Consider the following 26,709-nt stretch of genomic DNA (forward strand, 5'->3'; position numbering starts at 1 on the left):
GTGATGCGTAACACAAGAACGATCCTCATTGGTTCTTGCTGAAGCTCAAACGTGATGCGTAACACAAGAATGAACCTCAATGGTTCTTGCTGAAGCTCAAACGGGCTGCGTAACACGAGAACGAACCTCATTGGTTCTTGCTGAAGCTCAAACGTGATGCGTAACACAAGAACGAACCTCATTGGTTCTTGCTTAAGCTCAAACGTGATGCGTAACACAAGAACGATCCTCATTGGTTCTTGCTTAAGCTCAAACGTGATGCGTAACACGAGAATGAACCTCAATGGTTCTTGCTTAAGCTCATACGTGATGCGTAACACGAGAATGAAACTCATTGGTTCTTGCTGAAGCTCAAACGTGATGCGTAACACGATAATGAACCTCATTGGTTCTTGCTGAAGCTCAAACGTGATGCGTAACACGAGAATGAACCTCGCACTTCAAGCGAACATGCTTGAGCTTCTTTTTACGTCAGAAATGAATGACAGAATTTTCATTTTTGGGTGAACTATCCCTTTAAAATTTAACAGGAAGGCTGTTTCAAGTTCCATAAAAGATGTCGATCTAGGAACATGTCTTCCTAGTTGTGAATTTGCATCAACCTTAGATGCCAAAAATGCATCTTGGAGAAACATTTACTGATCAGATATTCTTAAAATAAAATACATCGTTTAAGATTTCATAGTCACACACCAAAGGAGTGGAAAACACCCTCCTGGTATTATTTGCAAGAATTGGGAAAAATGTCCGTGAGCCCAGTTTGAATATTGCACACGTGGCATCACAACTCAAAAGATGAGATGAACATGATAAATCCACAATCAATTTCAGATGCATGTGCACTCAACCTAAACTAAAGAAAGCTTCGAAATTGATAGCAGAGCGTGACGTGGTACATCATTGGTCATGTTTTTGACATGTTCTGCATTTTGTCATGAACTGAAAGACATTAATGTTGTTCTGTGGAAACTGTAAATAATCTACACGATTATTTTCGCCATGCCTCAGATTTGTGGATGTGTGTACAAACTTGCTTCTTGTATAAACTTATCTGTAGTACGGTGTAAATGTTTTACAGTTATCCTGTATGTGACCACATAAAACCCCTATATAAACTGTAATTAATGATGGATATTTAATTTTTACATGCTTTTAATTTTATATGTGTCACATAAAGTGTATGATTTTTGTAAGCTGTAATAAAATCATGTAAATCAAACAAACAATCTCCCACATTAATAATTACATCATGAGTTGATAATTAGTGCAATGTGCAAAGCAATTTGATCTAAAATGATGATGAAAAAAAAATACACTTTTCGGGAGCTGTAAACAATCCAGTAAATAGTACAAAAGAAATACAATTTACAAAGTATGAATATTGATTGATAAAACCTCCCAAATGTACTTATCTCAATCTCACTGTGAGGCTCTGGATATGGTATTTAAATCAACACACTAAATTGAAATCCACTACAGACATTTGAGTGACCACAGCCGCATTAATCTGACTGCCAGCTCTCCAGATTCTCATCTCTTGAGTCGATTATATTCACACACACGTAATTGAGGTCATGAATTATGAGGCGGATATCAAGGTGCATCTGATCTTAATGACTAACGAATGAGTGATATTGGTTCAGGGATAACTTTAACTCACGTGCAGACAACAGAATGATGCCCCTTACAACCCTGAGTAAGAAGAACGCACAAGCTGGAAAAGAGGTAATTAAGACTTTAAATGGTGGAGGGGAAATAATAATAACAACAATAACAAAGGACAACAAAGCTCAAGATGCAGAATTAAAGCAATAGTTCTGCCAAAAATGAACATTTTGACAATCTACTGACCCACGTGCCGTTTCAAAACTGGATGACTTTATTCCTTCTGTGAAACACAAAAGGAGAAATGTTCACGAATGTAATGGCCACTCTTTTCCATATAATGAAAGTGAATGGGGATCTGGGCTGTCAAAAAAAAAGTTACAGAAAATAAAACTAAAGAAAAAGAAAATGCAACTCAATAATTAATTAGTTGTTCTTTATGAACAAGAGACCCTAGAAACAGACCCAAATTTAAGTTATTCATATATAATCTTCTCCTACACTACCTCTCGTCTCATTTACAATGCTGCACTGTGATTGGACAAGTAATTGTCAATGATTGGTCACCTTGCATTGATGTCAGAACTAATATACTGTATCTAAAGACTGTAAATGGCAAGATAACATAGAATTAATGTGTGGCTTCTGAAGAATTATGAATATAGACCATTTCGGTGCTTTTGGGTGTAATTTTGTGGAAAAATGTGTCCAAACATTAAATGGAAAAATGTGCAAATGCATTCTTCAACATTTCTGTTTTCTTGTTCTACAGAAGAAATAAAGTCATACAGGTTTGGAAGGACATTATGATGACGTTACATTTTTGGGTTAACTATTCCTTTAAAATTGAGATTCAGGGTAAGAAATGCTATAAGTAAAAACAACAGATCATGATATGTTTGATAAAAGAACAGGCTAGCAATTAGCAAAGATCCAGTCCAATGTTTTCGCACTACATGTCAAGACTGTTACGTTTGATCACAATATAACACTGAAGAATACATCTCCTCATAAATGAAACGAGTGCTTTTAAGTGCTGACGATTTCATTGTCCACACATACCTCGGAAAGGACAAAACATTGAGATAACGATACTAACCTAAAAACATCACAACCTTCCTGTCTGAGCTTCACACCAGTGCAAAGAAGTGCTCTGTACAGAGCTAAAAACGAAATGCACAAAAATATAAAATCGGGAATATACAGAGACTTTGTACCAAAATAGTTTTTGCTTCTTTCATTATATAAGTTAAGGATAAAAAGTGGTTGCATCAGTCATTTAAAAATAATAGCCCAAAAGTATAAGCCTGTTATGACATCACAATCCATTTTAAGGTAGAGCGGAGGCTAGCGCACTTGAACTGTATCCGCTGTGCTGTGACGAACAGCTGTCACAGAGTCATCGGGCTCCTGAGACGGGAACATGGCGCTGAACTGGGCTTGAGCTTCACGTAACTGCTTGAGCATGACAGAGCAGCTCAGTCCACGAGCGCAGTTCACACGCACCAAACCCGACTGACCGCCCGACAACACCCAGTTGTATGAATCCATGTTTGGGTTAAAACGGACCTGAGAGAGAAAGAGTAAAAACACTGAATTTCTCAAGTAGATAGTTTGCATGTCACTGATTTGTATCATTCATAAGTGGTGAGTAGCTTGCATTGTGCTCTTGGTTAGCGTTAATTTTGGCCCCTGTGTAGATATATTTATGGTCTAAATCAGATTAATTAGTAATTACAAAAGGTAACCTTCGGTTCCTGCATGTCCTCTGTGGGTTACCGCACTATACCGCCAGCAATAAAGCATTTTAGCACAGCTATAATCTCTCTGTGTATGCGGCTCTGATGAACAATAAACACTTCTCTTGCTGGAAGACATCCAGTTCTGCCTGTAACTTTCTCCTTGGCCACAGTTTTTATTTCCAAAAAAGGGAGAATAATCAAACTTTACCGCATTTATTTTACACTACAGTTCAAAACAAAGAAACAAAGAAACAAACAAACAAAAAAACACACATTCATGCATGCACACGCACGCACACACACACACAGGAGATCTTCACTTTAACTTTTTGGACCTTACTGTAAAGTGTTAAAAAATTTGAGTCGTACTCAAAATATATCAGTGCTGTCAAATCGATTAATTGCATCAAAAAAAGTTTATATATATATATAAATATAATAATATATACACATATTACGTAAACAAACTTGTTAGATTTGATTAATCGCAATTAGACAGCACTAAAATATATAAAATGAATATATAATATAAAGTTTATTATAAATATAAAATATATACATATATTTTACATATTATAAAATATTATTATTACATATTATTACATTACATATTACATATTATTATTACATATATATATTTTTTTATATTATATATATATTTTACAAATTATATTATCAGAAATGAGCAATACAAATAAATCATTAAATCAATAAAATGCAACTGGGCATCTCTTACAATATCCTTTTAACCATAAATGATCAAATGTTCCATTGTGCAGTGTTTTATTCAGAAAGACCCACAATCTCAGACAACACAGGCTGATTTCTTGCTCTCCTCCCATCATCCTCTCTAGATCCAGAGTGACATTTTCCTAATTTTACAGGCCATTAGCTTCTGCCCATCTTCCTGCTTAACTCTCAGCAAACCACCAGCTCTTTCTCTCTCTTTCACTGGCCAGTGCAAATACTCCAGACAGCAGTGCACTGCCACTGCTACATACAACTATAGCTTGTCCAGAGCGAGTAACAATATACAGGTTTAGTCTCCACAAAGTGAATGCTAATGGATCACATTAAAGGGGAACATATTTAAGGTCAAAATCTTATATCACATGGTGAGTATTCTGATATTAGAATCTGTACTTCACAATTTACACAGCTCAAATACTTATTTTGATTGGTCTATGACAGCCCATCCTGTGGTCTAGTACTTGGTAAACTTCTACAAAAACTTCTGTTGGGATTTCACATGGTTATCCTGGCATAAAACAAGCTGGCATCCAGTTTTTCAGGGTATTTCACAGCTAAACACTAATAGGTGTCAGCGAGGGCCTCAGCTGGTCTTGTTTACTGTTGTATAGATAAATGTGATCTCACCTTGTAGAGTGCACTCAGTGGCATCTGGTCCACTTTAGCGACACCTTTGACCTCGTTTTGATGCAGGTGCTTCATCATGGGTCGATTTTCACACTTAGCAAAGTTCCCCTGACAGAGAGAGAAAAAACAAGCTGTTAAGCTGTGCACTAGATAGAAAGTACGGTTACTTACACTTATTATTACATACATCAACTACTTCATTAAAATCCGTGTCACGTTCAAAACTTTACAATCTCATAATAAGATTGCGCCTGAAACGCGCAAATTGAAATTGCGTCTAGTTTCAATCCCTCACAGTTTGAATAAATTTTGTACGGTCAATTGGCAATTACTGGCAATTTTAGCACAGCAGCAGAAAAAAAGGCTGTTACTCTGATTTGGGATGCTAAATATGACTGTTTATACACTTTGTTGGTATAAAGGAAAATGACAAATGCATTCTAGAAATGAAGTGACTATGACAGTAAATATAATGACTTGCAGTTCAATCTATATCTAATCCTCACACAAAGTTATTGCAATGTTTCAGAAGACTAGGAATTAAACATGTGCTGATATTAAAATTCTGGCTGATACCGCTAATAATTATTTTCATGATATGGCCGATAAACAATAAATGGATTGGTATTATAATATTCTATTATGTCTATAATTATAAATGTCTAAAATTTAAAACAAAACACAAACTAAATAAATAAATATATTAATGTACAGTATAAATAATGGATGTTCATTTTAAGATTTGCTTTTTACTAGTGTTATTAAATTACTAGTATTATTAGATTAAAACTTTATTAGATTAGAACTTAAAGAGAGTGTTAGATGCCCAGACAGTAAAGGTAAATGTAAAAATAAAAAAATAATAAGATCTAAAATGACTCAATACATTAAAATCTCTATCGTCTGCTGAATACATTTATGCATTTGCATTTATGGTATACATTTGATCAATCCATGCATTCCCTGGGAATCAAACCCATGACCTATGTGTTGCTAGCATTCTGCTCTACCATTAATGCTTTACAAAGGACATTTCCTTCCCAACTACTGCAGTTTATCCAACAGTAGTCACAAAGCAGTGCTACCATTCAGACCATTGTTACTTTGCAAAGATGATTGAGGAGAGTTCAATTAACCCAATTCAAACAGCTCTTGCCTGCTCCAGACCGTGGCCATGAAATGGACATGTGTAGCGCGCCATGGATGGACGTACGGAGGGGGGTGGAGCGCTGGAGCGTGAGAGGGCAGAACAGATGGAGCATCTCTGTGATGGGGGTAGGCCTCCAGGCGAGTATGACTTTAAATTAATGAAGGGTGTAGAACTTAATCAACATATAACCCATGAGATGCGGGATGAGTCTCAGAGGGATACGAGAGAGAGGGGTGCCAAGAGGCTAAAACACAGACAGCACTCCTGGGCTCTCAACTGTGTCTCCTGCACTCGCTCAGGTGTGCTGGGAAAATAACTAAGCCAATAAATCGGCTCCTGCACAGTCCGTGTGTAATGATCCGTGGAATAGGCTGCAGTACACAGTAGCCATCACACACAGATCATACACACACAGCACAGCCACTATCATATACACACATATTAGTGAGGCCACTAATGTATTTTTACATGGTCTTGCAAACACATACTTCGTACACAGAAAAGCATATAGAATATCAGGGGCGTATCTATAATTAAAACTGGGATGCACACATCCCTCCCACTTCCAGGGATTTACCCCACTTTTTATTTTATTTTAAGAGCTTTTTTTTGTTTGGTCGACAAATATGTAGTCGGTCAAAAAAAACAACAGCTTCAACAAACACTAATACGAGTTATTCCCCACCTGCTTTTCAGCAAATCAGTTATGAATATTAACAATACATCACCTAATCAATATTCATGAGCCAGGACAATAAGGTTTACAGTGCACCCCTTTACTTTTCAAAAAAATGATTTCATTTGGTGCAGAGCTCTGGTGAATGTGAAAGATATAGCTTAAGTGGCAAAAAAAGATCAATACTCTCAAAATCTGATTTCCTACATAATTTCCCAAGCACAGAGATATGTCATGAAGAAAACTGCTCATCCGCTCGACGATGATGAAGTTAAGCAATTTTTGAGTTTCTCACCAGGTCCAAGTCATGAAAGTGGAGATAGTACTTTCTGACTGCTGCTTTGTAGGTCAATGGCTCCTTCCCAGGGTTATTTGTTGCGTTTTCCATGTCCTCCTCCTGTTCCTCATCTCCAGGCTTCTCACCGGGTTCAAACTGGACCATGTCAGTCCTGTACACTGACTGTGGGGATTAAACAAAATGGTCGGTGTTAATTTAAGGCTTTAAAGGGATAGTTCACCCAAAAATAAAAACTCTGTCAGTAATTACTCTCCCTCATGTTGTCCAACCCTGTAAGACCTTCCTTCATCTTCGGAACACGAATTAAGATATTTTTGATTAAATCTGAGAGCTGGATCACTCCTCCATAGGCTTCTAAGCAATTGAAACTTGTTCCCCGAAAAGTTATTAAAGACATCGTTAAAATAGTCCAAGTGACTACAGTGGCTCAATCTGAAGTTTATCAAGCGACGAGAATACTTTTTGTGTGCAAAACCCCCCCAAAATAACGACTTTATTTCAACTATTGATTTCCTTCTCTGTGGGCCTCGAGTCAGTTCACTAGTGTAATAGCGTAGTGCGTCTGTGTTGTACGTCACACGCATCACACACATGACCAGCGTCGGGCCAATAGTGAGACGTAGCTCTATGCTATCACACTACGTTAACTGACTAGAGGCCCAGAGAGAAGGAAATGAATAGTTGAAATAAAGTCGTTATTTTTGTTGTTTAAAGTATTCTCGTCGTTTTATAAACTTAAGATTGAGCCACTGTAGTCACTTGGACTATTTTAATGATGTCTTTAATAACTTTTCGGTGAACAAGTGTCAATCCTCAACTGAACTAGGCTCGTCATCCATAACTCCATCAAGGTCAGCTAGGAACCTTGGGGTTGTAATTGATGATCAGTTGAAATTCACAGAACACATTGCTAGAACTGCCCGGTCCTGCAGATTTGCCTTGCACAACATTAGGAGGATCCTTACAGAGGATGCTACACAACTCCTTGTCCAAGCACTTGTTTTATCCAGACTGGACTATTGTAATGCTCTCCTGGCTGGTCTTCCAGCTTGCTCTGTCAAACCTCTACAATTGATCCAGAATGCTGCAGCCAGAGTAGTCTTTAATGAGCCAAAGAGAGCACCCGTCACTCCTCTCCTCACAAAATTGCACTGGTAGCCAGTTGCCGCTCGCATTAAATTCAAGGCACTGACGTTTGCCTACAGAACAACCACTGGCACTGCTCCCTCTTACCTAAACTCATTACTTCAGACTTACGTGCAATCCAGAAACTTGCGCTCTGCTAGCTAATGTCGTCTGGTGGTACCTTCTCAAAGAGGCACAAAATCTCTTTCTCGGACCTTTACTATGACTGTTCCCTGTTGGTGGAATGATCTGCCTAACTCAACCAGAGCTTCTGAGTCAGTAGCCACTTTCAAGAAACTGCTGAAGACGTATCTTTTTCGGCAGCACTTGATTCAGTAGTACTAACACTTTCTCTTCTCTTCTATTCTATTTAAAAAAAAAAATGCACTAAAGTTAAACTGAGAGGGGTTATAGCACTTATGTATTGTTGTCCTACTGTTAGTTTAACGGCTTCTATTGTTCTCATTTGTAAGTCGCTTTGGATAAAAGCGTCTGCTAAATGAATAAATGTAAATGTAAATCCCTTAGAAGCCTATGGAGGAGTGATCCAGCTCTCAGATTTAATCAAAAATATCTTAATTCATGTCCCGAAGATGAACGAAGGTCCTACGGGGTTGAACAACATGAGGGTGAGTAAATACTGACAGAATTTTCATTTTTGGGTGAACTATCCCTTTAATATGTGGGAATTCAATTAATTAAAAAAAAAAAAACACCGTACATATCTCCGTCGTCTGATAGTGTTGGGGTCCATATCCATTTCAGGAAGCAAACTAAACAAACAATCTCCTCCATTGTCCGAAACAGCAAAAGTATTCATCCAATCAGACATAGACAGGCTCTGAAAGAGAGAGTCGTTTTGTCATTATTAGACAATTGTGATTATATTAAACCATGTAGAGATAACCTTGTGAAATGTCCACGAACCCAAATAGTGGCTTTTCTAGGACACACAAAGTAAGGCTTAATTCCAAGGTAACCTGAATCAAAATAATGGACTCCATGTTGCCCAAACCTACACAAAGCAAAGGAAAAAAATTATTTGATAAGAATATAAATACAATGCCTGACTTAAAACTTTAGATCATATATTCAGAAGAGCAAAAATTTGTGGACTCACGTGGCAAAGCAACACTCTTGAGCCATCAGGATGCCGCTCCAAAAGAGGGGCCAGTACACTTCAGGGGACAGGCAGCGCTTTACTGCCAAAAGAGGCATGTAAGTTTTCCTCACATCCCACATCTTAGCCATGCGATCATCTCCGACTGTCACCAACAAGTTACTTCCCAACCACGGTAGATAAAAACATTAATATTAATAAACAAACAATTTACAAATATTCCCAGTAATCTTGCTAGCGACATGCTCTCCAGGTACACTACCATTCAAAAGTTCAAGTAAATATTGTGAAATATTTTTACAAAATTAAAATAACCACTTTCCATTTTATTATGCATTGAAATATAATTTATTCCTGTGATGTCAAAGCTGAATTTACACATCACATGATCCTTTAGAAATCATATTAATATGCAGATTTGGTGCTAAAGAAAGATTTCTTATTATTATCAATGTTGAAAACAGTTGTGCTGCTTCATATTTTTGTGGAAACTGATACATTTGTTTCAGAATTCTTTGATGAATAGAAAGTTCAAAAGAACAGCATTTATTTAAAATGGAAATCTTTTGTAACATTATAAAAGAACTTTACTGTCACTTGATCAATTTAACACCTCCTTGCTGAATAAAAATAATCTTTAAAAATAAAATCCTTCTGACCCCAGATGCTCTCCTCAGAGCATCTGGACAGTAAAAGGGCAGAAGAGACAGCTGATCCCCCCTCAAACCCTCCGGCTTGAATGCTTGAAATTGGGTGCATGGTACGGCTGCTCATTTATGGCAAAAATCATAAACCCGATTATTTTTGGTCAATATTGAAATCACGATTATTGAACACGATTATTGGTGGGCGATATGATCAAAGTCTTATTTCACGAGACTTAGAAATATAAATGGAATTTCTCAATTATGTTTTTTAATTTAGCAAAAACTAATACTAGGCTAACTAGTAGGGCTGGGTATTGACACAAATTTCACAATTCGATTCGATTAAATATTGACTGTCGCCTTTTTCGCCTTTCTTCGTCTTTGTCGCCATTGGCTTTTAGCTTGCTTAGTTGGGGACATATAATTTTATATCTAACAATATTATTACAACAATATTTTCCTGTTATCTCTGTAAAGCTGCTTTGAAACAATCTGAATTGTAAAAAGTGCTATATAAATAAAGGTTGACTTGACTTGATTATTTTGGACTATACATAACACATTTTCTCAAGGAAAACAAATCTCTTAACCAATGCTGTAAACTATGGGAGTAAGTTGTAGCCTACTAGGCTTCATTAGCCTACTATAATATTTAAAGTAAAAATTTACTGATTTGTATACAGACACTTAAATTACACTTTTATTTATTTTCATAATAATAAAGTTTTATGAAATATAAACATTTAAATTGTGGCTGTCATAAAAACTTGCCAGATTTATTCAAACATGCATTAAATATTGAAGAACATTAAAAAATTATAATGAATATGTAACTGTGCATATATTTAACAAAATGTTCCTCTCTGGAGTTAATTTTAGTTTATGGTCACTGGATGTAAATGTGTTGTTACATGACATCGTTTACAAGCTGTTTTACTGACGTCTCTCCACTGTCGAAACACTGATTGAGCGATTCCATGTGACATGATACGGATCACGATAAGTTGTACTCTATCTTTTAACACACTTTCAGATGCTCATTCATGTTCATTTTACGCTGTATTATAAAGGCGGAAGAGAAGATCATGTGCGCACCGCGCTGCTGCTTCTCTTGAGCTGCGCCAGAGCGATCTCACGCCACAGCGCCAAAACCGTATTTATATTTTTGAATTTCGTAAGAAAATGGACTTAATTTGAAATCTGAGACTTTGTTTCATATCAATAGTATCAAAACACACATATTATTGTGATTTATTGGATGGGATGTGCGCTACAATGTTCCATTCATTCATCAACTAATCAATTATTGGGATTTAAGAATTGATATGGGTACGTAAAAATGAGAATCATTAAAAGCGAGAAATCTATATTTTTTACCCAGCCCTACTACCTAGTGTAAGAAAAAGACTACATTTTACACACTCACTTATTTGGCTGATTTGGATGTTAAGTTTGGGCTTTTAGGGAGTGAAGGAAAGGAAGGTGCGGCAGCGGAACCATAATATTGTTTTAACTCGATTATCTTGTTTTCGTAATCGCCAGAAGCCAAAATCGTAATCAATTCCGATGATTCTCACAGCCCTAGTGCATGCATACAAACTGCAACCTGAATTCTACATGAGCAGTCACATTTAAAGAGCCTAAAGCACAAGAAAGAAAAAAAAAAAAAAATCAAAACACAAGAAATCTCCACTTGATTTCACAAGCCCCCTGTGGGGCAGTGGGATAGGGTGTCATTTTCCAAATGAACTTCTCTGATGCCACTTACAGCAGTCTTTTATAAGCTCACAGCTCTTTAAATCGAAATGCTACGGACAGGCTGTTGAAACTATTGATGCTGAAACAATGTGAGATGCTATATGATGAGATATATTTGATCTAGACTGCTTCTCTGTTGCTAAATGAGAAAACTCCATGGGCGGGCTCATCACAAAAATACACCACAAATACCAATGAAAAATACTGGATACTACAATCCCATATGAATAATACCCATATTCAGAAGGAATCTACACCACTCAAATAAAAACCAACCTCAAGTCCACACCAAACGTCTGACGACACTACAGATGATTCTCACCTCGAGGCTTTGCACCAGCTCAGGGTTCGGATGTTCTCGTCGTGGGCATGAAAACAGTGGTAAGGGAAGAGAGACACACCTCCATCTGGAGACTTGACTCTCAGTAGTGTAGACTTGCTAGCAAGATCCCACAAACCAACCAGACCTGGAAAAGAGAAAGTGAAGTGAAACATCACAAACGTAAAATATTTTTTCAATTCTCTTTAGAAGAACAAATAGACCTATAGACAAAACATATTAAATCACCATCATAGAAGCCAGCTGCCAAGAGGTTATGTGGCTTGACATGGAGCCAATCCATAGCAAAGCACAGGCCGCTTCGACCTTTATGATCTGCCTGGTTGGAGCCCATCTTCAAAGAAAGCACCTTCTTCACCTGCAAAAACACACCATCATAAAATATAGAACACTTCATCTATCTGTAATAATTACAAAATTAATTGTGTATATAATTCAGGGTTCCCACAGCTTTTGACCAATGAATATCCATGACTTTATAATGTTTTTCCATGATTACCACATATACATTTCCTAAATTTGTTATAAAGTTAAAAATATATACTGTATACATAGTGTATATTTATATTATATATAACACACAATTTTTTTTTTATGACAATGCAAAATATAAGTGGAAAAATAGTGCATATATTTTAAACAGTGCTAAAATATTTAAGATGCTCTAAATGATACAAAACGGCTAGAAATTATGTATTTTTTAAAGAAATTTTATTTCTAAAAATACATTTCTAGCTGTTTTTTTAAAAATATTTTAGATTAAAGCTCAGCTTAAAAATGTATATGCACAATAGAAATTCCCATTTGTGTAAAATATACAATATAAAAAATTTACAGAAACAACCCACTATAGAAATTATAGAACTATGTTTATGAAAATATTATTATTATTACCATTTAATATTTAGACAATATATATTTTATTAAATCACATTTTTAAATTCCCTTACATTTCAAGGTAAATAACAGTTTAATATCTATAAAGCTATTTCCTTCACTCCCTTATCCAGAAAAAGTTTAGATTAATCCTTCACTCTAAATTTAACACTTAGTTTGAGGTCCTTCTACCATGACAGCTAATTTCCAGGGGATCATCTCTTGAATGCTTGAAAATGTTACGTAGACAGCCCATAAAATGGCCCAGGGGAGCCATAACCAGAACAGTTTTAGTGAAAAACCACTTCAAGTGTGAAATTAAGCTACAGTGAAAATGACACGTCAGATTCAAGCAAGCATTCCAATGATCTCTTGCCATTCTACCTTTACATCAGTTGCTGTAGGTTTGATGCAATGACTGTGTAATAGTGTTCTTTAATGTGTGTGAAACAAAGACTGAGGTCTTATCTGTTAAAATAAGAAGCATGCTGGGAGAGAGTGGATATTGACCTACCCGACATATCAGCGGTGCTCGGCTGGTTCCTCCTATTGGAAAACACATAAATGTGTTCAATGTGCGCTTATAGATAGGAGCATTACTATTCAACACATGACTGCATTTATCAAGAAAAACAATCAAAGGAACAAGGATCAAATGACATGTGCTTAACTGAAATAATGTAAAGTATAAACAAGCAGCAATTTAACAACGTCATCATTTAAAGAGGTCAAATACAGTGCATTTTATCTTATAGAGTTTTTTTCCCCATTAAAAAGTCCACCATTTCCCACATTCTCCCCTGTACTATTAGGATCAGATGGGCTGTTTCTGCTACCATCCCTTTAAGACTCCTGCGTACAATCTGTATAGGTTTATATTTATACTTAATTATTACACAAAAATAAAAAATCTACTAATCTATTAAAAACTCCAATCAGTGTTTCTTGAACAAAAAAACGAGAGCGAATTTTTTCATGTTCTTTAAACAGTGATTCATATTCTCATCAAGCAGAGAATAGAAAACAAATGAGAAGTGTTTGAGGTGGTGAATGGAGTCACATGTATGAAACTGTGTGTGTCTATGGGCATGGACAGAGTGTGTGTATGGACAGAGTGTGTGTATGGGAGTGCAGAAGTGATATATGCCGCACTGCTTCAGGACGGAGCCGTACAGAGAGGCGACGGGTCGATCAGGTCGATAAAGCATCGCACCTCTGATCCACTCATTCAGGCAGCGTGGCAGACAGCCCTGATCACGGGCCCTTTCTCCAGGCTGACTAAGGTCTTTTTGATTGACAGGCCAGGAGGAAACGGGTGTCAGGTATTCGGCTGAAATTCATGGCCTCAAACACTAACGACTGTGTAGCGATGCATCTTTTTTGTCATTTCAATTATAGATCCTTGTCTGATGAAAACAAGCCAGTAAATTATCTCCATTGAGAAGGGAGGAGTCAGCGTCGCTCTCGTCACCTTTTGCGGGACACCCTTTCACTCCAGAGAAAACCTATTTATAATTATCTAGCATAAACCTTCCAAACCTGAGGCCATAAATGGAAAGTGGGAATGTGGTTAACTGTTTTATCACTTGCTCTTTGAATCATGTCCTATAATTGCTACTATGAGTCCTTTTCAAATCAATGGACAATCCAATAATCAATCTACAGTACAAAAAGGTTCAAATGAATGTTCATGTGATATAATAAAATGAATGGCATGAAATTAGAACAAAATGTTTAAGAAACAAAAACATAAAGAAGAAAAAAAACGCAGAGAAAAACAAGATGTAATGAAAACAAATGAAGCAATAAAAAAAACTAAATTTAAACATAAATATACAAAATAGTTTTTTTTATTAAAAAAATAATATTTATAATAAATTTGTATTTATTACACAACAAATAAACAAAATATGAATAAATGAAAACCTAAAAAACTAAATAAAATGACAATAAAAACAAAAGAATTAAACAAATAAAATGACAATAAAAACACAAAATAAATAAAATGTCATTATAAACAAAAACCAATAAAAACTAAATTAAAACTAAATTAAAAGGATAATAAAAAAACAAAACAAAATTAACATAAAACAGCTAAAACAATATACAACCAAGCCAATAAAAAAAAAATTTCCTTAAATAAATACACAGTAAATATGACGAATTACCTACATAATGAATAAAATTACCTACAAAAATATAAAGCCAAAAAACAACAATAAAAAACAAAAGAAAGCGAAAAAACCTGTAAAAATATATATTTTAACAAAACATAAATAAAAACCTATAAAATATAAAAACAAACCAAAAAAAAAAAACATTTTGATTTTCATTTATATGCACAATGTCTCCCCAACATACTCACTCACTCTCACACACACACACAACCACACACAACCACACACAACCACACACAACCACACACACACACACACACACACACACACACACACACACACACACACACACACACACACACACACACACACACACACACACACACACACACACACACACACACACACACACACACACACCAAAGAGCAGGTCTGAGGTCTGACAGAAGGATTGTGCGTTCAGTAATGAAGGTTAGTTCCCAGAAGGATATTATAAAAGTTCTTGGCCAGAGCTCATTCCCGGGTCACTGACCAAAGACTCCAGGAGAGCGAGTCCAGTAAGAACCACAAACAGAGCCATGAACAGTGTGTCAACAGAGAACAGTTTCCAAAACCAGTGTGAAGATGTTAAACTGGTGGAGTGTGAGAAGCAATTTCTTTAGTAATATCCAGAAAATACAAGAGCGAGAGAAGGAATAGCTTTGTAAAGGTCATAGAGCACTTTTTTCAGGCATTCCTTCAGAATTTACAACACAGAGAAATAAAATGCGAGTGGTGCATTACATGCCCATTTCAGTCCAGATCATAGTGAAGATCAGAAACATACACATTCAACCAGGATTTCTTTTTCTGAAATTCCCTTTTAAATTCAAGACTCAACTTGAAGAAGAATTGACGCTCACTAACAGCTTCAGTCCTTTAAGAGAAAGAGGTCTTTAAATAAAGCATTTGTTACATCCGAACAGTTCTTCTGGCCTCAGGAAAGTGTAATTAAGAAAGCATTAAAGCTTAGAGTAGGATCGATGAATTAGAAGCTTGCAAACAGGGAGAATAAGACACTGGCAGCACTGAAGAAAACAGAGACGGTTCATTAAAGAACGTGGGCAGTTGTCTTCTTATCTCCACTAGAGCAGGGCCCGAGTCTACCACACCGAGGGCCCCGAGGGACCATATCACTGCTCAATAACTACAGAAACCTAGTACAAAAGCTGAATGTCTGAATGATAAATAGTGAGGACGGCCATGAAATTGCCCCTGTTTACTAGTGTATTAAAGCAAGTGGAAAAGTCCATTAATTCCGTTAAAATTCCAATATATTTGCAAGATTTCAATAGCCATGAGAATCCCTATATGAATATTGTTTCTTGATCAAATTCAATTTAAAATAAAATTTTAAATGTATCAATTTAATAAAAAAAATTATATACACTACTTATATACACATTTTTTCATGTTTTTTTAAATAAGTCTCTGAACCCTCCAAGGCTGCATTTATTTAATCAAAAATACAGTAAAAAAAAAATTTAATTTAAAACAAGTGTTTTGTATTTGAATACTTTAAAATGTATTTTATTCCTGTGATCAAAGCTGAATTTTCAGCATCATTACTCCAGTCTTCAGTGTCACATGATCCTTCAGAAATCAGTATAATATGCTGATTTACTGCTCCAAAAATATCAGGGTTGAAAACAGCTGAAAAGAATTAATTACTTTACACACCTTTTATTATTTATCGTTTTATTATTATACTGTACAAACTGTAGAATACCCCTAAACTAAACCTATCCAAAACTTTCTGCATTTTAACATTCTCAAAAAACATAATTTTGTATGATTTATAATCTTTTTTTGTTCTTGGGGACCCCCAAAAAAAGTCTCCACAAAATAAAAAATGACTACTTTTACTATCCTTGTGTGGTCTGTCGGTCTCCATAACGCAGGGAATACCAGGACCACACACACACACAATTAGTGAAAGCGTAGACTTCCATTGATTTTATATCAGGTTAATACCATTTAAGGAGGACCAGTAAAATATCCTCACAAGTCAGTTGTCATAATATATAACTATATAAGTGAGGACATTTGGCCCTCACAACATAGCTGTACCTGTACACTGTACACACACACACACAAACACACACACACGCACACTATTATAAAATGCTTGCTATACATGTTCCACTTCAAAGAATTTATATTTTCAGAAAGACTAACATACTTGAATAGTGACTGGAAAAATATGATTTTTGCTTTCAGAATGGTCAATAGCTCATAAAACAGTCTCGCCTATGAGGAGCGATCGGATCGGTTTAACAGTAGACAAGCGACATTTCGCTGCTGTGAAAATGGGGGCCTCTAATCAAACAGCTGAAGGCAGTGAAACTTATACTGGCACTAGACCCTCCCTCCTTTTTCCAAGCTCTCTCACTGTGACCGTGATGAATGAGAAGCCCTGGGAGGCTAATCTTTTGCAAACACACACAAACAGTAGAGATAATGTGTTTAAGAGAATAAAGAAAAGCAGAAAACAGAGAATGACAGGTCATCAGTCTGTTCCCAGCACTCCCTAAGGAGAGGACATTACGAGCTCCCACGGGACAATCAGCCTGTGCTGGCCATTTTATCAGTGCATGTGGCCTTAAGATGGGCAATGAAATAGAATAACATCCCACGATCCACATTTAAGAGCCTGAATACCTTCAGAAAATATTAGTTTGAAAGCCTGTAGTAAAATACCACACCTTGACAAAAATTGTGATTATACTTACAGAGTAAAATAATAATTAATTAATTAATAGACGAATGAAATCAAACAATTATAACAACAACAATCAATAAATCCATACATCTTCCAAACAATTTCAGTAAATTTAGTTTGTTCTGTTCTTAAACTATTTTCCAATATTTGTAAAAAATTAAGAAGACATCATGCGATATAGATTTGATTGTTAGTTTAGATACCGGTAGTTTGTTTAGTGCTAGTAAGAAAAATGCATTATAGCACTTGGCTTGGGACTCTTCGGTCTTGTGCTGTCCTCTTCTGGAAGGATCAACACATTGCACATGAAGTCACTGGGTGTTTTAAATCATGAGTGGAGTGTCCAATCAGGAATGGCCTCCTTCCATCAGAGTCTAGCCTCAACCCGAATGAAACATCTGAACAAGCTAATCGAGGTCTTTAGGATCACTAGAAACTTCTAGACAGGTGTGTTGAAGGTAAACGCTGGGGGAAGTTGGCCCTCCCGGAGCAGGATTGGACACACAGAGAGTGTTCAAATAGACCCCTTTTCTGCTGGTAAACATGATGACCTTTTTATGAGGGCGGAGCTTATGTGGAGGCAGAGCGATCCCTCTGGCCGCTTCACTAACGCAAGTTTGCATGTTTTGTTAGCTTGTTTTTTAACAATGACGGGAGAAGCCAGATTTTATCTTAAGGTGCAAGGTCACTCACTGTCCAGGACCGCGATTGTTATTTGCAAAAGTTAATTTTAACGGACGGAACCAGATTGGCCGACCCGTACACGCTCAGTCAGTGGATGGAGGATCTGACAGGATTAACATTACCCCGGTTGAGTGGCCTGACTTCTACAACGACCTGATAGAGAAACCCAGCGTAAAGACAAACTGAGGGCATATAAATCTATAGATGCCTATATAACTATGTGATGAATGGTCTTGACTTGTGGCAACGTTACATTGCGCGGTCCTGCCCAGCGCCAAGGCCAGAAGACGACAGTGTAAAGAGTGTCATTACAGTGCAATTTTAATTATGTGAATATTTTCTAGAAATAAAAGTATTTTTTATGCATTAAAATTATATTAATTAACTATGTATTTGATTATTCTTTCTTACCAGGTTCTTCAAAAAGTCTATCAAAATCAATCACAACAATGTATACAATCATAGATGGTTCACAAATAATCACAATCATTTAGAAAACATTGTGCGATAAAATTTCAAATTGGATCCTGTAGGTGATTCTTGCACCCAGAAACACAACAAGATGACATTTAATAAAAATAATAATAATTTAAGATCTTTATTATGTAGCCGAATCTGTGCTGGTTTGTTTTGGCCGCCTGCAGTTTTCACTTTGTTTTGCCTCCAGCTAACGCCGTGATGTAATTGTGATGTCGGCGCAAAAGGGGTCCATAGTCCTGACAAACTAAACATTGACTGTCCTTGGCACAAGTATTTTAAGTGGATCTGATATGACCCCATTAAAGAAATTCATTTCACCATTCTCTCACCTTTACTTTGATGGTGTGCTGCAAGGGCTTCTGGGTGTGGAAGACTGTAGACACCGATGGTTCCATTAGAGAAAGCTGCTGCTAGAAGACCTAATCTAGGCATTTGTGGAGCCTGACAAAAACACATTTACATCAATGTACACTACAATCACAATCAAAAAAGATCACAGAAAAGTATTAAGAAAAATGTTCTCACAATTAATTTGAAAGCATTATTTTAATACATTTTTGTTCAATACAAAAAAAAATTATTTTAAAGGTACATTATGTAACATTCGGCACTCTAGCGGTTAAAAAAACAAAACTGAATGCATTTTGCGAAAGTATATTGTTTTGGTTGTGTGACTGTTTGGATAATTATGACCTTTTTGAAAAGCCAAACCATTGTTGATTCTCATTTTATTACAAGCTCTGTCGCATTCTAGCTGATCCATGTCAACCTTTCTTACTCATTGTGACAACTAACCTCTGCCACTCCCACACCATACACTCGTAAAAGTAGCCAGAGCAGCTATTCTCTATTTATGGATAATATGACGAGACGAGCACGGGCGAGTGATGCATTTATGCAATTTCCACAAAAACCATCTCGACAGGTCTAAAACTGGTATACTAATATGCTTACCATAGTGAATCAGGATAAGACAAAAATACATTTGGTAAGAAGGGTTGATGTGTCGATTTAAATTTTGTTAATTCTAAACCAAAAAAAGATACATTCTATACCTTTAAAGGATTAGTTCACCTCAAAATGAAAATTTCCTAATAATTTACTCACCCCAATGCCATCCATGTCTTTCTTTCCTCAGTGGAAGAGAAAATATGTTTTTTGAGGAAAACATTTCTGGATTTTTCTTCGAATAATGGACTTCAATGACAAACCAGCGTTTTGTAGTCCAAATCAATGCAGTTTCAAAGGTCTTTAAAGTGCTTCAACACAGGCTGTGCACGATCGCAGCTGAGGAGGAGGGTCTTATCTAGCAAAACGATAGGTCATTTAAAAAAACAAATATATATATATATATATATACTTTTTAACTACAATTGTTCGGATTGAGCTGATCTGCAACGCGCCGGGAACTACGTCATCACGTTGAAAGGTTAGGCTCGTTGTCGCCGGCGGAAGTACCGCCCCACTGTTTACAAAGCGACCGTGCGAAGGAGGATAGTTCAAATTGTATTGTATGTTGAAGGACATATTTATGTCTTTGTGTCATATTATTGTTTAAAATGGTCCTTACGTGTGCCTATCCTGGGTGTTTAAATCTTTTAAAACCTAGCTTTTTTTTTCGAGCGTGACCTTTCAACGTGATGACGTAGTTTCCGGCGCGTTGCAGATCAGCTGAATCCGAACAATTGTAGTTATAAAGTATATATATATATATATATATTTTTTTTGTTGAAAATGACCAATCGTTTCGCGAGATTAGACCCTCCTCCTCAGCTGTGATCGTGCACAGCCTATGTTGAAGCAATTTAAAGACCTTTGAAACTGCATTGATTTGGACTTCAAAATGCTGGTTGCCATTGAAGTCCATTATTCAAAGAAAAATCCAGAAATATTTTCCTCAAAAAACTTATTTTCTCTTCCACTGAGGAAAGAAAGACATGGATATCTTGGATGTCATTGGGGTGAGTAAATTATTAGGAAATTTTCATTTTGAGGTGAACTAATCCTTTACATTTCCTTAGACTATTTGGTCTAATGTCATTTCTTACCTTTCTGCTGGTGGAGGGCAGCTCCCACACTCCTGCAGGACACCACTTTATATTCCAGATGCATCCGTCATCGATCGCTAGAGCATATGCCAGATGAGGAGCAGTTGAGGGCCTGAAGTTGGCAGATAAAAGTGTATTATCAACTATTTTATTTAAAGCCCAACACGCCAAACATATTTCCTCTTAAAGCCAAACTGTAAGTGTCTTATCTTGGTCACCTGCTTTTACACTGAAGGTCTCCAATGTCCCACAGCTGCAGTAAGACAGGACCTGAGTACAGGTTGTTGATTTTGTGTTTGTCGTCCATGCCTTTGTGGCAGTAGATGGCGGCATACTGTCTTTTTGCTGCCCCATCAGGACATGGGCACCACTCCATGGACCGCACAGGACCCCCCACAAAGAACAGAGTGTCCCAGCGCTCAGAATGATGTGGCAATGATTCAAACCTGCATTTTACAAGAAAGTACATATATACTACCATTTAGTACTTAAAAAAAAAAAATTTATAATTTTATTCTGCATTATTCAGAATTGCTGTTCTTTTAAATGTTCTATTCATAAACAAACACTGAAAAAATAAATAAAAATAAAATCACAGTTTCCACAAAAATATTAACCAGCAAAATTGCTTACAACATTTATGATAATAAAAAGTGTTTCTTGAGCACCAAATCAGCATATTAGAATGATTTCTGAAGGATCATGTGACACTGAAGAATTGAGTAATAATTCTGAAAATTCAGTTTTGCCATGACAGGAATAAATTACAGTTAAAAATAATAATAATACATTTTATTTAATGGCGCCTTTCATAACACCCAAGGTCACCTCACAAGCAATAAACAAGTCACTGCATAAGACAATACACACAACAAACAAGCCACATACAAATAAGGTGCATTAAAAACTCAATACAACATGTTATTAAAAAGCCTGTAAAAAAAAGATATGTCTTAAGACGCGTTTTAAAAGTCAACAAGCAGCCGCTATTGCGAACATCAAGGGGAAGAGAGTTCCATAGGCGGGGGGCAGCATAACTAAAAGATCTGGCACCAATGGTAGTTAGTCGAATCCGAGGTACCACAAGAGATATTGAAGATGAAGATCTGAGAGCCCGTGAAGGAGTGTAAACATGGAGAAGTTGTGAAAGGTAATAGGGTGCAAGATTATGGAGTGCCTTATAAGTAAGTAGCAGGATCTTGAATTCAACTCTATACTTTACGGGAAGCCAGTGCAATTGCTGAAGAACTGGAGAAATGTGCTCAGTATAAGCTGTTCTAGAGAGAACACGAGCTGCAGAATTCTGAACCAACTGAAGCTTATGGAGCAGTTTGGAGGGAATACCTGTGAGAAGAGCATTACAATAGTCTATACGTGAAGTGACCAGTGCGTGAATGAGAACTGCAGTATTATTATTTGAAAGAAAGGGATGGAGACGGTTAATATTACGGAAGTGGAAGTATGCAATCCGCGTGATATTATTAATTTGAGCTTCAAAGGATAGTGTGCTATCCATGATGACACCCAAACTTTTAACCTGTGAAGAAGGACCGATTGCAGTATTGTCAATGTACAAAGAAAGACAATTAGTTTTAGACAAAACAGATCTAGTCCCAACAAGCAAAGCCTCAGTGTTGTTGCCATTCACCTTCAAGAAGTTGGCTGAAAGCCAATTTTTGATTTCAGCTAAACAGCTGGATAAAGCGTTGGTGGAAAAGAACCGGTGGGTTTGGCAGACAGGTAAAGTTGGGTGTCATCCACATAACAGTGAAAATGAATCCCGTATTTCCTTAAAATATAACCAAGAGGGAGCATACAGATAATAAAAAGAAGCGGGCCCAAGACAGAACCCTGGGGAACACCAGTGGTGACTGTAGATGTTCTTGATCGAAAACCTTTTAATTGAATACGCTGATTGCGTCCAGATAGATATGACCTAAACCAAGACAGAGCAGTGCCAGTAATACCAATAGAAGCTAATCTGTCAAGAAGTATCTTATGTGAGACAGTATCAAAGGCAGCGCTCAAGTCTAGAAGGACAAGTATGGATAAAAGCTCAGAGTCAGCTGCCAACAGTAGATCACTGGTTATTCTGACAAGAGCCATCTCAGTGCTATGGTGGGGACGAAAGCCAGATTGAAATTGTTCATACAAGTTATTATTAGAAAGATGTTCATGAATTTGCACTGCAATACATTTTTCCACGATCTTAGAAATAAACGGTAAATTTGAAATTGGACGAAAATTATCAATATTAAGTGGATCAACCCCTGGTTTCTTAAGTATGGGAGTAATAATAGCAGATTTAAGATATGAAGTTACAGAACCAGAAACAAGTGAAGCATGAACAATTTTAGTAATCAATGGCGACAGGGCTGGTAAACAAGCTTTCACTAAAGGAGTAGGTAGAGCGTCTAATTGACAAGTCGAAGACTTAGATTTACCTATCAGACCCACTATCTCTGAAGTAGTAGGTAGTGTAAAGTTAGAAAAAACAGAGTGAGGAGGTGTGTGAATGATAGACTGACAGGAGTCATTGTAGAGAGTACCAGTGAGTAATTGCTGATGTACATTTTCAACCTGAGATGCAAAAAACGATCACATAAGTCAGTGGAATACATATTAGATGGCAAAGAATCAGGTGGTTGCAGAATATTGTTTACCACCAAGAAAAGGGACCTGGAGTTCCCATTACTAACTCCAATTATGTTGGAGTAGTAATCAGATTTAGCCTTAGACAATGCATTTCTATAGTTTTGAATATGTTCAGCATACATTTCTTTATGAACAGTAAGGCCAGAGCCGACGTACAATCGCTCTAACCTACGGCCTTTAGTTTTAAGTTCACGCAGTTCAGGTGTAAACCAAGGAGCTGAATGTACAAATGAAACAGTTCGAGTTTTCACAGGTGCGAATTATATTGAATTATATTAAAATATTTTGAAAATTGGAAACAGATATTTTCGTAAAAATAATTCATAATATTGCCATTTTCACAGGATTTCTTTTCAAATAAATGCAGCCTTGGTGAGCATAAAAGAGTACTTTTAAAAACTTTGCCAACCCCAAACCTTTTATCGGTAGTGTACTAATAATTCAAAAAAATACAAATTAAATAATTTAAAAATGAAAAGAATCAAAATAAAACGCTTACTAAAAAAATATGAAATATTTAATTTGTTTAACTAACCAAACAATAACCAACAACAGAGAAATGTGAACTGGTAAATGTGTAGTTGCACTACTGAAATTAATTGTAACACATCTCATTTATTAATAATGGCAACAATCACACCATGCAAAAATGTTTGTATGAAAGAGACAATGACAGCAACTGTCAGTTTTATTCATTTGCGTACTAGCAACCAACAGGATGATATAATCACTGTCAGTAGCTACGTTTCCATCCAAAGTTGCGAATTTAACTTATGTGCAAAAGAGAGAAATGAGAACAAAATCCTCACTTCCAGTGGCGGCTCCTTCAAAATCTCTCAGGGGGGGCCAATGTTTGGATGATTGATAAGGATATGGTCCACCCATGGAATGGATAAATTAACAGCTTATCTTAAATTTCAAAGTACAATGCTAGGAGTAAAAAAGACTGCTACCATGCTTTCCTAAACTGATTGTAAAAACAAAGTGAGATTTTCCAACACTCGAGTATTTAAATGGTCAGCAATAAATACCTCTTTAGACAGCCTCTGCTTGTCTAATTCTCCCAAGGCCCTCCTAGATCTTGTTGTTCCTGTTGCTACTTGCTCCTGAAATATCCTGATTACTACGACGGGTGAATTAATGACACGATAAAATTAACTGTGTTCGCCATGACGTTCAAGTTCAACTGGCCTCAACAACTCGCGAGATGTCCCAACAGTCTCTCTCGCTCTCGTTCTCTTTTATTTTTTAATCACATTTGATAAATATATTAAAGTAGTGTTTCTTTTTTTCTTCTTGTTCAAATTCAAAATTGTTTTCAAATATTATTTGTCACTTAATCTTAAAGATTTTTAATAGTGTATGTTTGTTCCCACCAATCGCTGCACAAGTTAAGGATACGTATGATGACGTAAGCACGTTAGTGCGAGCCCTCCCGGAGCCCATAGAAAATGCATTGCAGTGCCTGCAGTTCGAAAAAAAACCGTCTTTGAATGTAAGTCAATGGGAACACTCTGGGCGATTCTCAGCCAGAGTGAAATCGCCCAAAAAGAGGCGGTACTCCACAGAACGTGACATGACGCTGGTTGGACTATATCCAGAGGCACAGTGACTGCTAGCGTCACCTATTTTTTTACGGTCTATGAGCGTAACTCTGTGGTTGAATGAGATTGCCCCTGCTCACTTCCATTGAAATTACATTATCAAATCAATTTTGATGACAGATAATTGGCTAAGGCATTTCTGAATGATAAAACAAACATTTGAGATTACTGTGCAATGAAACGGACCCACTGGTTAGTCCAGTTATCCAATCACATCTTCTGTAGAGGTGAAGTCACATGATTTTTTTTGCTGCGCATTGAGGGATTTATTCAGTAAATGTGTTTCCATCATAGTTTATTTCGCATGTCTCCTTATCAGATTTTTTTTTTAGCCGCCTCAATTGAGAGTATAAATTTTTAGTGCACATTTTTAGAATTTATGAACATTTTGGCATTTCCATCCAGTGTTTTTTATGCGATATCCCAAAATGCACATGATAGGTGGATAGCTACTGTGAATGCAATTTTAAAGAACCAAAGCGTGTTAGTGGAAACTTACAAATGATATCTTACCTTTTCACCGTTTGTAGTTTGATCCGTCCCTTGATTTTCTCCCGAGTGAAGGTAAACGAGGCAGATTCTTTCTCTTGGGGTAAATATTTTTCAGCCTCACTGTTAATCAAAACAAACTCCTGTTATGACAATTTCTTTGTTTCCATGGATATTATGTGGTATTTAGTTATACTAATACCTGTTGGACAGGAAATGCCAATCTTTGGCAGAAGGAATCCACTCAGGAAACACCCAGGGGGAAAAGTTTTCATCCCGGCTAGCATTTAGTAAAAGAAGGAAAAGTAATTTAAAGATACTATAAATTGCTAAAATGGAAATTCTTACATAATCTTGTAGAAAGTGTATAGCTTACAATGATTTGGTCCTACTAAAACAGTTCCAGACAGGCTCCATTACATTGTTAGCCAAGCCGTTTGGAAGCAGAGACTGCTGATGAGCAGAACATCATTAACAAATTAGGCAACACAGATATGGAAATCAATGTCAATAACAGAGCAGAGAGTATTGGACCATAAACTCACATAATTTCCTCTGGATGGTCTGCTTCTGCGCTCCACGTTCAAGCTGAAGTCTGGCTCTGAATCTTCTTCCTCTTCACTCTCTGCCTCTTCATTCTTTCCTGGGGAAAAATCCTCATCATCATCCAAGTCGCTGTCATCCTCCGGAGTTTTCCTTTTCGCCCCCCTTCCCTTTGCTGCGGTCTTTTTCTTGGAGGTGCTGTTCGCTTCACCAGATTCGGGCCCATCTTTCATTGATTGAGTACCGAGATCCTTGGCCAGCTTGTGAAGATAATCTAAAGCACTGATCCAGATGAAAAAAGTGAGATGAATTAACAAGACCATTATTACAAAATTAGCGGCTGATCAGGACAAATCAGATACTAAAGAAATACATCAAGGTTTGTGCCTTGAGGGAAGGAAAATGACAACATGATTTAAACAATATTTTTTACCTGGTTTCAAAGACAGGAATTAGATTAAAGGGATAGTTCACCCAAATATGAAAAGTCTGTCATCATTTACTCACCCTCAAGCTGTTTCAAACCTGTATGAATTTATTTCTTTTGTTGAGCACAAAAGAAGATATTTGGAAGAATGTCAAACATTTGATGGATCCCATTGACTTTTTTTTTC

General features: G+C 36.6%; 2 protein-coding genes across 3 annotated transcripts in view; both read right to left on the bottom strand.

The window, feature by feature from the left end:
- The window catches only part of LOC143729596 (uncharacterized), a 700,608-nt gene that overhangs the window by 503,834 nt on the left and 170,065 nt on the right, over positions 1-26,709 (bottom strand). The window lies entirely within an intron of this gene.
- gtf3c2 (general transcription factor IIIC, polypeptide 2, beta) overlaps positions 1,135-26,709 on the bottom strand; it is a 28,580-nt gene continuing 3,005 nt past the window's right edge. Inside the window, exons 4-19 of one of the 2 annotated variants that reach the window (XM_077220913.1) lie at positions 26,098-26,377; positions 25,929-26,005; positions 25,755-25,832; positions 25,577-25,675; positions 21,023-21,250; positions 20,805-20,916; positions 19,086-19,197; positions 13,229-13,260; positions 12,067-12,196; positions 11,821-11,965; positions 9,094-9,255; positions 8,901-8,988; positions 8,695-8,814; positions 6,846-7,010; positions 4,725-4,832; positions 1,135-3,174 (exon numbers count right to left, since the gene is read on the bottom strand). In XM_077220913.1, coding sequence (XP_077077028.1) covers positions 2,953-3,174; positions 4,725-4,832; positions 6,846-7,010; positions 8,695-8,814; positions 8,901-8,988; positions 9,094-9,255; positions 11,821-11,965; positions 12,067-12,196; positions 13,229-13,260; positions 19,086-19,197; positions 20,805-20,916; positions 21,023-21,250; positions 25,577-25,675; positions 25,755-25,832; positions 25,929-26,005; positions 26,098-26,377 — 2,158 coding nt within the window. In that variant the 3' untranslated portion in view covers positions 1,135-2,952. The remainder of the gene's footprint in view (positions 3,175-4,724; positions 4,833-6,845; positions 7,011-8,694; positions 8,815-8,900; positions 8,989-9,093; positions 9,256-11,820; positions 11,966-12,066; positions 12,197-13,228; positions 13,261-19,085; positions 19,198-20,804; positions 20,917-21,022; positions 21,251-25,576; positions 25,676-25,754; positions 25,833-25,928; positions 26,006-26,097; positions 26,378-26,709) is intronic. The other variant, XM_077220914.1, reaches the window with a different exon arrangement.

The sequence above is a fragment of the Siphateles boraxobius genome, unplaced genomic scaffold (assembly GCF_051911475.1).
Source record: "Siphateles boraxobius isolate OS27281-9 unplaced genomic scaffold, OSU_SipBor_1 8, whole genome shotgun sequence".
Lineage (NCBI taxonomy): Eukaryota > Metazoa > Chordata > Actinopteri > Cypriniformes > Leuciscidae > Siphateles > Siphateles boraxobius.